Below are 14,237 nucleotides of genomic sequence, written 5' to 3' on the forward strand. Positions count from 1 at the left end.
CAGAGCCCAGTCGGTGAGCCTTCTTTTTTTCAGAAGGCCTATTTATTTCCAGACATTTATCAATAGTTAATGTTTTGATCTACTGGGGGCCTTGTTCCAGCTTTCAAAAAGCCGTTATTAGTCTAGTAGTAGAGATTTTGCAAACGGTTTTCAGATGTTATTCGATGGTTTGGACTTTAATTTTCATTGTTGAATTTATATCAGACATGACCATGATTCTATTTCATTATATTTTTTCACATTTCCTTATTTGTGTATTAATGGTGTATATGATTATAAGTTAGAAGGGCTATCGAGCCTTTATGGTTCGGGATGCCGATTCGGGTCATGACATAAATATAAGATAATAGTATGAAGATGGATTTCTGTGGTCAATGGACTTTAAAATTTGCCTTTAACTTTTCTCAAAGGAATTTAATATTTTCTTTTTAAGTGTGTGACTTTATCCTACTAGAAAATACTTTCAGTAGATTCCTTGATTTCGTATGGGTCCATTTTTGTTCCCTTTTATATATATTTAAAAAAAAGGAAAAATTATTATTCCATTTATTTGTTTTAGAGTAAAGTACTTCTTCTTACTGGAAGGTGAAGAATGTTTTAAGCTTAATAATAATTTTATTTTATTAGCCCTTAACTTTATTAATGGATTTATCCTTGTACGACAAATTGTGACATAAATGTCACATTGAGTGGTTAAATTATTCTTATTGTTTCTTGGCTCCTATTTCAGAAATGGCTGAACAGGTACAAACTCAAATCACTCCAAGTGAGAGTTCTGGATGTCAAGCAAAGAAATAAAGTGGAGGAGCACATTGCCGAAGGGCATGTTTTTGAGGTCGTGAGATCATACGAAATGGTGTCCCCAGAGCAACACAAAATCTGTTACAAAATGAGAGGGCTATATGAAGGGAAAGTCAAAAGAAACAGATAGAGTTCAAGTCTTTTAAGATGTCACCTAACTTTAGTGTTGCTAGTTTTATACATTTATTTGAGATGAAGCATGTAGAACTGGAAAACTATGTAGAAATCTCAGATTGGGAAGCATTAGTTATTTTAGCAAATTCCCTCTGTGACCCTTAGGGTGAGAGATTAATTGATGTTTACCACGAGATTTGGCCTAGCGAGCCTTTTTGGGTGTACATAAGTCGTCTTGAATATTTGTGGAATGACTTTTATTTTTAGATTGACTTGTAACATAAAGTTGTTATAAACTTTATATTACATAAATTAAGTTGTTTATCTCTTTTTACATGAATTTTATTCAGTTGTTTGAGTTTTAAATGACTTATTTGAAAGCTATCATTTTAGTGCACGTTAAGAAATTAATTTCTAATTTTGGTTAAGTGTTTAGTTAGTATATGATGATTGGATTCTTAAGTGTCCTTTTGATTATATACTAAACATGAAACCTTTATGCGAAATGATTTGCTTGAATGTGCAACTTGCATGCATAATTGATATCACACTTGTATAATTATCTCTTAATAACAGACATGGCATCAAAAAGCATAATAGTTGATTTGAACAAAGGAGAAAAAATAAATGGAGACAACTACGACATTTGGATTCGTAAGATGTGGTATGTACTGGAAGAGCAAAATTCTCTTGAAGGTATTAACTATGTCTTGAGTCTACTAGAATAGGGAAATACTGCACAACACAGAAGAGAACTTGAAGCTTATAATGCTTGAAAAAAAGGTTGATTCCATTGCACGTGGAATCATTGTAAGTTCTGTGGTTGATGATCTCATACATGAGTGTGAGGAATTTCCTACTGCTAATGCCATCTGGGCACACTTACGAGGAACGTATGGGGGTACTTCTGTTACCTTCCTTAGACAACCGACTATCAAATTTGACACTTACAAGAAGTGTCATCATCAGAACATCAAACAACACCTTAGGGTGATGTCGAATATAATAGCTCAACTCAAAAGTGTTGGTCACGTTCTGTCGGATGAGCAGTAGGTTCAAGCAGTGATCCGATCTCTTCCCAATAGTTGGGAATACCTGAAGGTCAACTTAACCCACAATGATTGCATCAAAACTTTTTTTGATGTTGCACGTCATGTTGAACTTGAAGATGAGCGGCTTGGCGCTGTTAAAGCTGCTTCTAATGCCTTTATGGCAAAATCAAGTGGTAAGAACTCTTCAGAATTCAAGAGTAAGAAGAAGTGAAAAAAGAACGGGAAGGGTAAAGAAAACGAAGAAGGACCTTCTAAGAAAAAGAACAAGCCAAACTTCAAGAAGGGAAAAAAGTTTTTCAAAAAGAAAGACAAGAGCAAGATGAAGTGCTACAATTGACAAAATCTGGGGTATTTTGCTCGTGAATGTCATGAAGGGAAAAAGGTAGCATTTCTAAACACATCTCTAAGTGCTACATATGTTTCTAGCACTTTTATTAATTGAATCTTATCCTATATGGATTATAGACTCAGGACCCACCGACCATGTGAGTCAAGATCTTGAAGCGTTTGTGGAGTTCTATTGAGTTTCACCTGGATCAAGGTGTATCAATGTAGGAAATAAAGCAATACTTGAAGTCAAAGGGATTGGCACTTGCAAAGTAGATTTGCGTGAAGGCCGGTCTTTAATGTTGCATGACGTCCTATATGCTCAAGAAATTTGACGAAACTTAGTGTCTGTGTCTGTTCTCTTAGATATTGGTTTTCATTTGTTCTTTAGTCGTAATTATGTAAGAATTACTCTAGATAATATTTTTTATGGTTTTGGACATCGCTATGACCGCTTTATTGTTTTAGATTGTAATCCTTCAACTTATGACTATTATGTTGACCGTTGTGTATTGTCATGTTATTTTAGTAATAATGATGTTGATATAATTACATGGCATGCTAGATTGGGTCACATAGGGCAAGACCGAATAAATATATTAGCAAAGGAAGGACATCTAGGTTCTTTCTCTATAATTAAAATGCCAACTTGTCAAAATTATCTTGCTAGAAAGATTACACGTAAACCATTTGGAAAGGCTAAAAGAGCCAAATTCCCATTACAATTAATCCATTCTGATGTCTGTGGTCCAATGAATGTGAGGGAAAGGACTGGGGCGTCATATTTCATTACATTTATTGACGATTTCATGCGTTTTGGTTATGTCTATTTGATATCTCATAAATCAGAAGCACTTGAATGCTTCAAAAGATATATGAATGAAGTTGAGAATCAATTAGATAAAAGTATAAAGACATTAAGAACCGATAGAGGTCGTGAATATTTGTCAAAACAGTTTGAAGAACTGTATATTGAAAAAGGCATTATCAAACAACTGACTACTCCTTATACACATCAACAAAATGGTGTAGCCGAAAGAAAGAATAGAACATTGTTGGATATGACAAAGTCCATGATGGCACAGGTAAATTTACCAATCTCTTACTGAGGAGATGCGATATTAACTGTGGCTTATATATTGAATAAAGTGCCTTCTAAATCAGTAACTTCTACTCCGTATGAATTATGGACTGTTAATAAACTAAACTTTAATGATCTACGACCTTGGGGTTGTTTTGCATACATTAAAGATCATTTTGGTAAGTTTGGAAAAATAAGTCCAAAAGGAAAGAAATGTATCTTTATAAGATACTCAAAACACTCCAAAGGATATGTGTTCATTGGTGAATTGGAAGATGGAAGTACTACTGAAATTGAATCACGAGATGTCACATTCCTGGAAAATAATTTTTCAAAAAGGAATAAAATAAAGAAAAATGAGCCTCTTTATGAAATGTTGAATTCATATGATCAAATAATGTCATCGGACATGCTTGATAATTCAATAGACCAAGAAATGATTCTTGGTCCAAGTGGGAGTTGTGAATCCTAAAATTCCATTGAAGAATCTGAACTTCAATTACATAAGAGTACCAGAAAAGGTGTGCCTAAACGATCTTATGAGATTGAGGATTATGTCTTCCTGGTATCTCCCACAGAATTGGATGAACCTAATTTTGTGGTTGAGGCTTTATCAAGTCCTGAAAAAAGATGAATGGATAAAAGCAATGAAAGAAGAATTAGAGTCCATGAAAACCAATAAAGTCTGGGATCTAGTTAACCTTCCTTCTGGGTGTAAAGCTATTGGGAACAAGTGGATTCTCAAAGTTAAACGCAAATCAGATGGGTCAATGAAAGACACAAAGCACGATTGGTAGCAAAAGGTTTTACTCAAGAAATTGAAATAGATTATGAGGAAAAATTTTCACCAGTTGTGAAATTCACCTCAATTCACCTGCTTTTATCTATAGCTTCACGTTTAGATTTAGAATTACACCAAATGGACGTAAAGACTACTTTTCTCAATGGAGAACTAAAAGAGAAAATCTACATGGAACAACCTGTATGTTTTGTTGTTAAAGGCCAAGAAAAGAAAGTTTGTAAATTAAACAGATCAATATATGGCCTTAAACAGTCTTCAAGACAGTGGTACCTGAGATTTCATAAGGAAGTGATTTCATTTGATTTCACTATGATCGATGAAGATCAGTGCATCTATGTGAAAAAGTCTAATGAAATGTTTGTAATTCTTTCGCTTTACATGGATGATATTTTATTAGCTGGAAATAATTTGGAGTATGTAAAAACTGTTAAGTCATGGCTTTCAAAGTCATTTGACATGAAAGATATGGGTGAAGCAGACTATATATTGGGTGTTAAAATCCAAAGAGACCATTCTAAGAAAATTTTGAGTTTATCTCAAGAAACATACATAATGAAAATTTTGGAATATTTTCGAATGAATAGTTGCAAATCCATGGATACTCCTATAGCAAGAGGTGAAACTTTAAACCTTGAAATGTGTCCAAAGACTGAAAAAGAAAAAGAAGACATGTCTCGAGTACCATATTCCAGTGCGGTTGGGAGTTTGATGTACGCTATGATGTGTACTTTCCCAGACATTTGTTATACCGTAGGTCTAGTTAGCAGGTATCAATCCAATCCTGAAAGAGATCATTGGAAAGCAGTAAAGAGAATTTTTCGATACCTGAACGGAACTGCTGATTATTCACTATGCTATAATTGATCCGATTTATCCATAAGAGGTTATACAAATATTGATTGGGCTGGTGATCGGTATGATAGAAAATTAACTTCCGGTTACGCCTTCTTACTAAATAGTGGTGCAATTTCATGGGAAAAAAAGAAACAAACTTGCGCAGCCCTGTCAACTATAGAATCAGAATTTGTGGCTTGTGCATCTGTAGTATAAGAAGTTGTTTGGTTGAAGAGATTCTTTGAGCATTCGAACATCACAAAGAATTCTAAGGGTCCTATGATTTTTATTGTGACAATCAAGAGGCTATCGCATATACGAAGGATCCTAAATATCACAGCAAGACCAAACACATTGATATTAAGTATAACTTTATAAGATACATAGTAGCAAGTGGAGAAATAAATTTACAATACATTCCTACACGAGAAATGATAGCTAATCCCTTTACTAAGGCGATATCTTAAGACTTGTTTGAGAAACATGTTATGGCTCTAGGATTACGTAGGATATGATTAAATTCATGTATTATGAATGACTTGATTATAATTATTATCAATACAATAATCTTGAATTTATATTCAAACTTATATACAAGTGAAAATGTGTTGTATTAAAATAGTGTGTCAAACAAGTCGCGAGACTGGCTCTCTCACACGAGCAATCGCCTCTTACGTTAAGGAACGTGAAGAGAAAAGTTCCACCATAAGATAATGACTTGTTTTGTAAAGCCAGATGTGAGTTTCTCTAAGAATATGGATTTAAGGATTACTAAAGAAAGAAACTCAGGTTAGACATTCACAAGTGTCTAGACCTAGATCTGTACGATGCTGAATGGCTGAAAGAATAAGACATGCACACCAATATAAGGTTATAACATCGTAGCGCGTGTTCCATACCACGTGTGCTTAGCGACCAATGGGTTAATGGAAGAATGAATCCCTGATTCTTCATTGTGTGAGACCCTCAAGGTTATTTTAACCTTTTATTGAAATATCCTTAGACCTTTGACTGTTTCTAGAAGTTTCAATCAATGTTGATACTTTAGCATGTTACTAATAGCCATGAGAGATTCAGCAATGTGGTGCATGTCTAAGAAAACAGTTGATTGGAATAGATAGATTCGAGTAGAAAGGGAAGATGATTAAAATGAATATTTTAACTTGTTTACACAAGCCAGCTATTACACTAGTCATATAAGAGTCAAGTGTAATTGTGTATATAAAGTTAATCATGAACTCGAGTTCACCTCTTTAAGAGGATGAGGGATCGAATAATACTACTGATGAATGATGTCTGGGGTATTGTTAGTATTAATATCCTCATATTAGTGGAGAATTCTTTCCATATGTGATTGGATTCCTAAGTATAGCTTGTAAAACCTTATAGGTAAAGCTCGTGATGCTCACAGGTCGCACGAACTATTTGCCGTATGAATTGGTGATTTGTTGATGTTGTACTAGCTCGGGTCATGCCCACCATGTGTGAAGTGGGAGATGTTGGATTATGTGTCATGGGTCACCTATGTGGTCCGACCCGACCCGAACCGACCCAACCCAAACCGACCCATTTCTTTGTCAGATTGAATTTAATTCAAAAGAAAAAAAGGGGAATGGTTACAAGGTAACTGTTCCCGCCCAAAAATACTAGCTATAAGTTCTATTTTTTCCTTCTGACAAGGGGAAGATACGGGACTAAGAACACAGAAAACGGACAAAACACAAAACATCAAAAACACTAAAAAAAAAAAAGGCATTTAGTTTGTGAATAACATTTTGTTTCCAAGAGAAACGAAATCGACTTGAAGCAAGAACTTTTCGGAAGAAAAAATCAAGATCTGCTGCAAATTCTAAGTACACAATTTAATGCTTTTGCTCCAAAATTACTTTCACTTTGTTATGCAAGTGTCTGATGATGATGTGGAGGATATAGACAGGGATACTAAGAATGAAGTTGGTGATCATTTTCTTATGGGGGGAAACGTTTTTCGAGCTCTTGCTTAGTTTTACAAAGTTTCATATAAGTTAAAGAGGTGTTGTGGAAGATAATTTCTTTGACGTTATTCAAATTCGGGTTCTAGCGAGTTACTATTTTGAGGCTTCGCAAAAAGGCTTTTCGCGTTGGCGTCCAGGTAGGCTAGGTTTACCCTATTTTTAGATTGAGCTTACTTACCAAAAATGTTAACTATTATATTAGTTTTGGATAAGTGCTTGTAGATACGTATTATTTGATATGTACTAACTGTCTTATTTACTCGGATTGGGACCCCGTTGTAGTAGATTTTGATATTTTACCTTTCGATATAATATAGCACCTATCACTTTGGGACATAAAATTTAATTGCAAAATAAAATTTAATTGCAAAATCTTTAATTTAGCCCTTTTTAATTAAAATTGGTGGATGATTATTTAGACATTGACATTGTTATAATATAGAATGGATTTTAATATTATCGGTGGGTTCTGGTTACTATAATTCCCGGTTCGAGTCCGGCAATTGATTATTATGATTACTACGAGTACTGGTTCGAGTCCGGCAATTGACTATTATTGTTATTATAAGTTCCGGTTCGAGTCCGGCATTTGACTATTATTGTTACTATGAGCTCCAGTTCGAGTCCGGCATCTGATTATAGTTGGGGTTACTCTAAGTTCCGGTTCGAGTCTGGCATTTGATTATTTATGTTTACTTTCATCACTTGTGTGTCCCACCGGCTTATGGGGGTACGGTTGGGTTAATTGTCTTCTTTAGCGTGCCTAGCGGTCTTATGGGGCTCAGTTAGGTTATGTTTGATTTAATTGTTATTACTGCATTATTATTTTTCTGTATCGCATAAGTTTATTCCTTTACAGTCGTTGCATAGCTTGGTAGTTGTTTACCTTTCCATCCTTATTTACTAATAACTCAGATTACGTCCTTGCATTGTAGTTATACCTTTTCTGTATTAATCTTAGTCGGCCGATGTGGTCTACTGAGTACCCGTTGTTTTTGGTACTCATACTACACCTCTGCATCTTTTTCCTAATGCAGATCCAGGTAATAGCAGTCGGCGTTGACGTGGTTCCTACCTTTCAGTGCTGGTTTAGAGCGGGGTAAGCTTACTGTTGTCCGAGGCTGATCCTCCTCTATCTACTCTAGTTAGTCTTTTTCACTCGAGACAACTTATGTACATTTTAGATTTTTGTCTAGTACTCTGGGTACCTGTTAGTAGTGGCTCTAGTATTGACCTTATCAGGTCTTAGGAGGGATTCATTTGTATAGTTGGTTCTTTTTCCTCCTCTCGTTTTGATATAATACATATGCTCTCTTCTTAGTTTTCACTTATTATTGTGGTTGTTATTATCATACGCGATCTTTTATTTTGTCTCTACCTATTAGCCCATTACATATCATTCTAGGCTATGGTTTGGCTTGCCTACTAGTGGGATAAGGTAGGCACCATCATGACTTGAGAAATCGGATCGTGACACATTCAGCAGGAAATATAATCAGGGTGACAGAAAATGCTCAAAAGCTGGAGGAGAAAAGATTGACCATTTACAATGAAATAGCTGAGCAGAATGAAACACTGGGATTGGGTTCAAACAAAGCTTATCGAAAATTTGAAATGGAAATAGCTAGACGAATCAAAACTATTACTGGTTCAAAAGAAAGTGTCAGAGTGAAAACAGTTGAATTAATTAAGCTAATTAGTGATTCGACATGTCCACAATCCATCAGCATTGCAATGTTCGTGCAGAAGGTGGTTTCCCTGTGTGTGAACCCTACAGGAACTTTAACAGTGCTGTTTATGCTTATGGTCGTGTAATTGTCCATGTTACATCAAAGGTTCCTCTTGCCATGGATATTCTCATAGCCGAGTTGAACAAAGTTTGCATTTTCACAGTTCCTAAGTACATTGTTTACTCAGAGGCAGCCTTCCAGAGTAAAGAAGCTTATTACAAAGCTATTGGCTATGCATAGGAAGATGGGAAGATAGAAAGTAGTGATAGTTATGTGGATTGGTTAAGTGCATACATGAAATTATATGGTGCTCTTGTTCAGACTGAAGTTGAGGGCTGCCAAAACTTGTTGGGCATGGATAGCCAGATTCTTAAATGTTTTCCCTGCAAATTTATACACTGCTGCTGCATTGCAGGCTTTTCTTGAAATGGCAGGTTTTGCTCTGCATAGAAGATATAAAACACAATTCAGAAAGCTGCTGGATATCATTGCTCAACATTTTCTAACCGCATTGAAAGACCGAGGCGATGCAAAGTTGATTAAAGTGATTGTGAATCTCCGGAGTTAGATAGAGTCAAATCAGTTCCTGAATGAACCTGAAGGCTGGCGCCTCAGAAGTTCCTTGGAATCACACAATTACAGTACTCCAGATTCAGTTCATGATCAACAGTATCATTACCAACAGTTGTATTAGTAGTTCCACCACAGTAGGAAATTTGGTCCATTCAGTTACTGAGAATTTGTTCAAATCAGCTGATATCAATAAGACGATTTGTTCTCTATGTAATTGGCTCCTGTATCAGTTGTATGTTGTTAAATATGGTAAAAGGAAATATGGAATTGGCTCCTGTATCAGTTGTATGTTGTTAAATATGGTAAAAGGAAATATGGAACTGCTCCTATATCAGTTTTGGGTAGTCATTTGTTTGACTGACCAAATAATTACATATGGATTATTAGTAAATTGGAGAAGGTCATTCATGTTGGGTTAAGGGAGAAAGTCATCCATGAAATTAAAATTCATTATTGATCATTCTTTGAGAATCTCAACAAGTTCTTGCTTTTGGCATAGATGGATCAACAAGTTTACTTGCTATTAACAACGCTTGTTGAAATTTTGAAAGGATGATCAATGATGAACTTTATTTCATGGAAGATTCTCTTTCTGATTTCTCCAACAAGTGAAATTTTGACGTTGGTTGTTGGAGGATCATGTCACTGGATTCTCCTTGAAATATTAGTAATGTCACCTTATTTCTCTATAATATTAGATATGCGAATCCGAATTAGTCGGACTCCAATGCGGGTACCGGACACCGGATGGGAAGCCAAAAATAAAAAATAAAAAATATAGGAATCAAATTATTGATCAATATAATAAATAGTCATTATCCTTAACAAAGGTAATCTGATAAATTACTCTTCAAAAATTTTATTCCTTTGATAAATAGCTAGGAATATTGATGGTGATTGGTGATCATAGGTTGCTGCTCTTTAGGAATAACATTAGGTAGTTCTGAAACATTTTCAGAAATTTGATGATAATTTGGAGAATTTTTTTTATTGTAGTGCTAAGAATAATGTTGGTTTATTCATGGGTTGCTCGTGAAGAAAATTAAATATTTTGTTAGATATACTTCTTCACTAAAATTAAATTTATTGTCTCATGGTATAGTAGAGGAATAAGGACCTTGATTATCAATATTCATGTCATTGTTTGAATTCGTTCAAATTTATAATGAATATAAAAAAAAATGAATCTGCGTGAATAAATTTACTAATTACAAGAGTATAATTGAATTTTCGATAACCAATATAATCTCCTCTCTTTTATTTTTACCCTGTCCGACATGCAGGTGTACACAGGTGAGGTGAGGCAAGTGCTTAAAAGGATAAAAAGGAAGCAATAGAGACAATTCTATAAAGAAGTAGTCACAACAACTTGCAGTGTTATCGTTCACCATGCTCTAAGGGCAAGAAATTTGAGGTTATATAGAAGCACAATTGTTAATAGTAAGATTGCAGTTTCACAATAAAAACACAGTTTACAAAGAGAATAACACTATTTAGAGGATCTATGAAGGATCATATAGACGTTATAGGTTGATTCAAAAGTTTTCGCGTAACTGGTTCTTCTTGTTGGAGGCTTAAAAAATATATTACCCTTCCTACAAGGGAGCTATGAATTTTAGGGGTTATATAGGTGTATCGGCTCTTTGTTGTTGTTGATTTTGAAGCATTTTAATATCAATAATTGCTTCATTATCATGGTAGTAAATAATCTTTATAAGACAAAGAGGTGGGAGTTTCTACTGTTACATATATTTGTGTCATTATCGTGTCTTAATCCATCCGTTGCACGTTGGATTTTGCAGCAGTTTTTTGTTATTTTATTTGTACTTCGGTTACACAGAATCAGTATATGCAGAATAATAACTTCAACTAGAGTTCAAGTATAAACAAGAACACAATGAATATATCAAATACCCTCAACACAAGATCAAAATGACCTTTCCAAGAGGTGTATTTTATTCTTTCAGAAATTAAGATGAAACTGAATTCACGGAGTTTCCTTAAGGAAATAATTCCCCTCACTGTACCCTAGGTTGTGGAATTTTTCCTTCCAGGATAAAATGGCTAAACAGACCAATTGTAGCGGCACCTCAAACGGTTGGAATATCTTCAAACGTACAGAATGTTTTGATTGATCACACAGAGTAATTTGGAAGACAAGAATTAATTTTGTATTCTGAAATTTTTGTACCAAAACCTGTGGAAGAAAGCAGGTTTTTATAGCCATAACATGCTTCTTCTGAAAAGAGGCAATGATTCACTTCAAAGGTTGCACCTTTTCTGTAAATTCATGTCTGTTCATCAAGGAGTGTGTTTGTTCCGAAACAGTCATGTCATTTCATGCGAATCAGTGTGCTTGTTCCGAAACAGTCATGTCAGTTCACGAAACATTGTGTCATTTTCAAAAGGGTTGCATCCTTCTGAAACTAAATATCAGTTCGAAACATTTTTTGTTCAAACCATTGCATCTGTTACTATTTCACTAACATGTTGCATGTTTATAAATGGAGTTCCAAAACTCTGCAGTAAAAATTTACTCCATTTTTCCTTGGCATTCTTCGAAATTCAAATAAAGTTTGTCCAAAAAGATAGATCTCATCGATCGTTTTCCAAATCCAAATTCAAATCCGAAGCCGAGCCGAGCGAACGACGACGATGGCGCGAGGCATCTCTTATTTCTTGCCTCACTTACCATGTGGAGTAAGTGTTCTTATTATAAACACTCCAAAGTTCCCTTCTCCCACCAATGTGGGAGAATTAGTGAACTTTCCAATTTGGAGTACACTTTCTAAATTGGGTGTCTCCTTTCCTCCACCATTTTCCATTTTTCATTCACACTTCATACACGCTTTAAACCCAACAATCCCCCACATGAATGGGGAATGACTATTTTTCGTAAAAGTTTTACGGACAAGTATGTGATCATCAAGCAAAGACTGATTGCATCTGGATAAGTAGGTTTCCCTTTAAACTTTCCGTAGTGAACATGCATCGGATGCACTCGGTCAATCGGTAGATTTAATATCTTTGGACCGTCAAGCTTTAATGTACACCTAAACAATATATGTCACACAACCAACCTTTTAACGTTTATGGTTCTCATGGTTTTGTTCTTTTCAGCCATGAACACGTCCCGATTTTATGAGAGCTTAGAGAATAGGCCTTTACTAACATTCTCTTTGAAGTGGCTTCCACTTCGCCCTCACATAGGTGATTTCTAAACGTTCAATCCTGTACATTAAAACTGTTTGGTCAAATCTGCCAAATTTAGATAATCATTAAAAGACTTTTAACCTTAAGTCTTATCCTTGTTTTTTATCATACATTGTCTACATCATGAGAATGGGTTGGGTAATTCACAATGCTGAACCTGTCAGACACAACTTTGTTTGATCTCCTTGAACCTAGCTCTTGGGATCTCCAGTCTGCTAGGTAGAGCTACCACCGTGCTAACTTGTCCTAGGCCTTAAACCCATTCCCTTGGATGTTCGTTCAACTCCTTCTCTAGATAGGCCTTTTGTAAGTGGATCCGACACATTATCCTTTGACTTTACATAGTCTATAGTGATAATTCCACTAGAGAGAAGTTCCCTAACGGTATTGTGTCTTCGTTATATGTGATGAGATTTACCGTTGTACATCATGCTCCCTGCCCTACCTATTTCCGCTTGGCTATCATAGTGTATACATACTGGTGCCACTGGCTTGGGCCAATAAGGAATATCTTCTAAGAAATTACGGAGTTATTTTGCTTCTTCACTGGCTTTATCCAATGCGATAAATTCAGATTCCATTGTAGAGCGAGCAATACAAGTCTGTTTGGATGATTGCCAAGAGACTGCTCTTCCACCAATAATAAATACGTATCCACTTGTGGATTTTACTTCATTCGATCTGGTGATCCAATTTGCATCACTATATCCTTCAAGTACCGCAGGATATTTATTATAATGCAAAGCATAATTTTGAGTGTATTTAAGATACCCCAAAACTCGTTTCATTGCCATCCAGTGAGTTTTTTTAGGATTACTCATGTACCGACTCAATTTACTAATAGCACATGCTATGTCTGGTCGTGTACAGTTTATTATATACATTAAACATCCCAATACTCTTGCGTACTCTAATTGTGAGTCACTTTCACCTTTATTCTTTCGAAGTACAAAGTTCACATCCAATTCCATATACTTGAACTTGTCAAGTATTTTTTCGATATAATGAGACTGTGACAATGCTAACCCTTATGGAGTTTGATGGATTCCTATACCTAAGATCACATCTGCAACTCTAAGGTCTTTCATATCAAACTTGCTCTCAAGCATTCGTTTGGTTGCATTTATGTCAGAAATGTCTCTGCTGATGATCAACATATCATCCACATATAAACAAACAATGACTTGGTGATTTTGAGTGTCTTTAATACATACACATTTATCACATTTATTTATCTTGAACCCGTTTGCCAACATTGTTTGGTCAAACTTCGCATGCCATTGTTTAGGTGCTTGCTTTAGTCCATACAACGACTTAATAAGTCTACACACCTTATTTTCTTTTCCTGGAACCACAAAACCCTCAGGTTGCTCCATGTATATTTCTTTCTCTAATTCTCCATTTAGGAAAGCGGTTTTCACATCCATTTGATGGATTTGAAGATCATATACCGCCGCTAAGGCAATTAATATTCGAATCGATGTTATCCTTGTTACTGACGAGTATATATCAAAGTAATCAAGGTCTTCTTTTTGTTTGAAGCCTTTTACTACAAGTTTTGCCTTGTATTTGTCAATAGTGCCATCCGCTTTCATTTTCCTTTTGAAGATCTATTTAGAACCTAAAGGTTTATTTCCGGAAGGAAGATCAACCAATTTCCATGTATGATTCATTAAGATTGAATCAATCTCACTATTGACTGCCTCTTTCCAAAAG

The 14,237-nt window shown here is 35.3% G+C and overlaps 1 protein-coding gene across 1 annotated transcript in view; it reads left to right on the top strand.

Moving 5' to 3' along the window:
• The window catches only part of LOC107857980, a 26,908-nt gene extending 17,933 nt beyond the window's left edge, over window positions 1-8,975 (top strand). The window contains exons 3-10 of the mRNA XM_047407769.1: window positions 731-856; window positions 1,639-1,905; window positions 2,017-2,140; window positions 6,917-6,993; window positions 7,092-7,142; window positions 8,043-8,104; window positions 8,505-8,741; window positions 8,783-8,975. Of these exons, the coding sequence (XP_047263725.1) occupies window positions 731-856; window positions 1,639-1,905; window positions 2,017-2,140; window positions 6,917-6,993; window positions 7,092-7,142; window positions 8,043-8,104; window positions 8,505-8,741; window positions 8,783-8,975 (1,137 nt within the window). The remainder of the gene's footprint in view (window positions 1-730; window positions 857-1,638; window positions 1,906-2,016; window positions 2,141-6,916; window positions 6,994-7,091; window positions 7,143-8,042; window positions 8,105-8,504; window positions 8,742-8,782) is intronic.
• Window positions 8,976-14,237: the final 5,262 nt, after the last annotated feature.

This window comes from Capsicum annuum, chromosome 2 (assembly GCF_002878395.1).
Source record: "Capsicum annuum cultivar UCD-10X-F1 chromosome 2, UCD10Xv1.1, whole genome shotgun sequence".
Taxonomy (NCBI): Eukaryota; Viridiplantae; Streptophyta; class Magnoliopsida; order Solanales; family Solanaceae; genus Capsicum; species Capsicum annuum.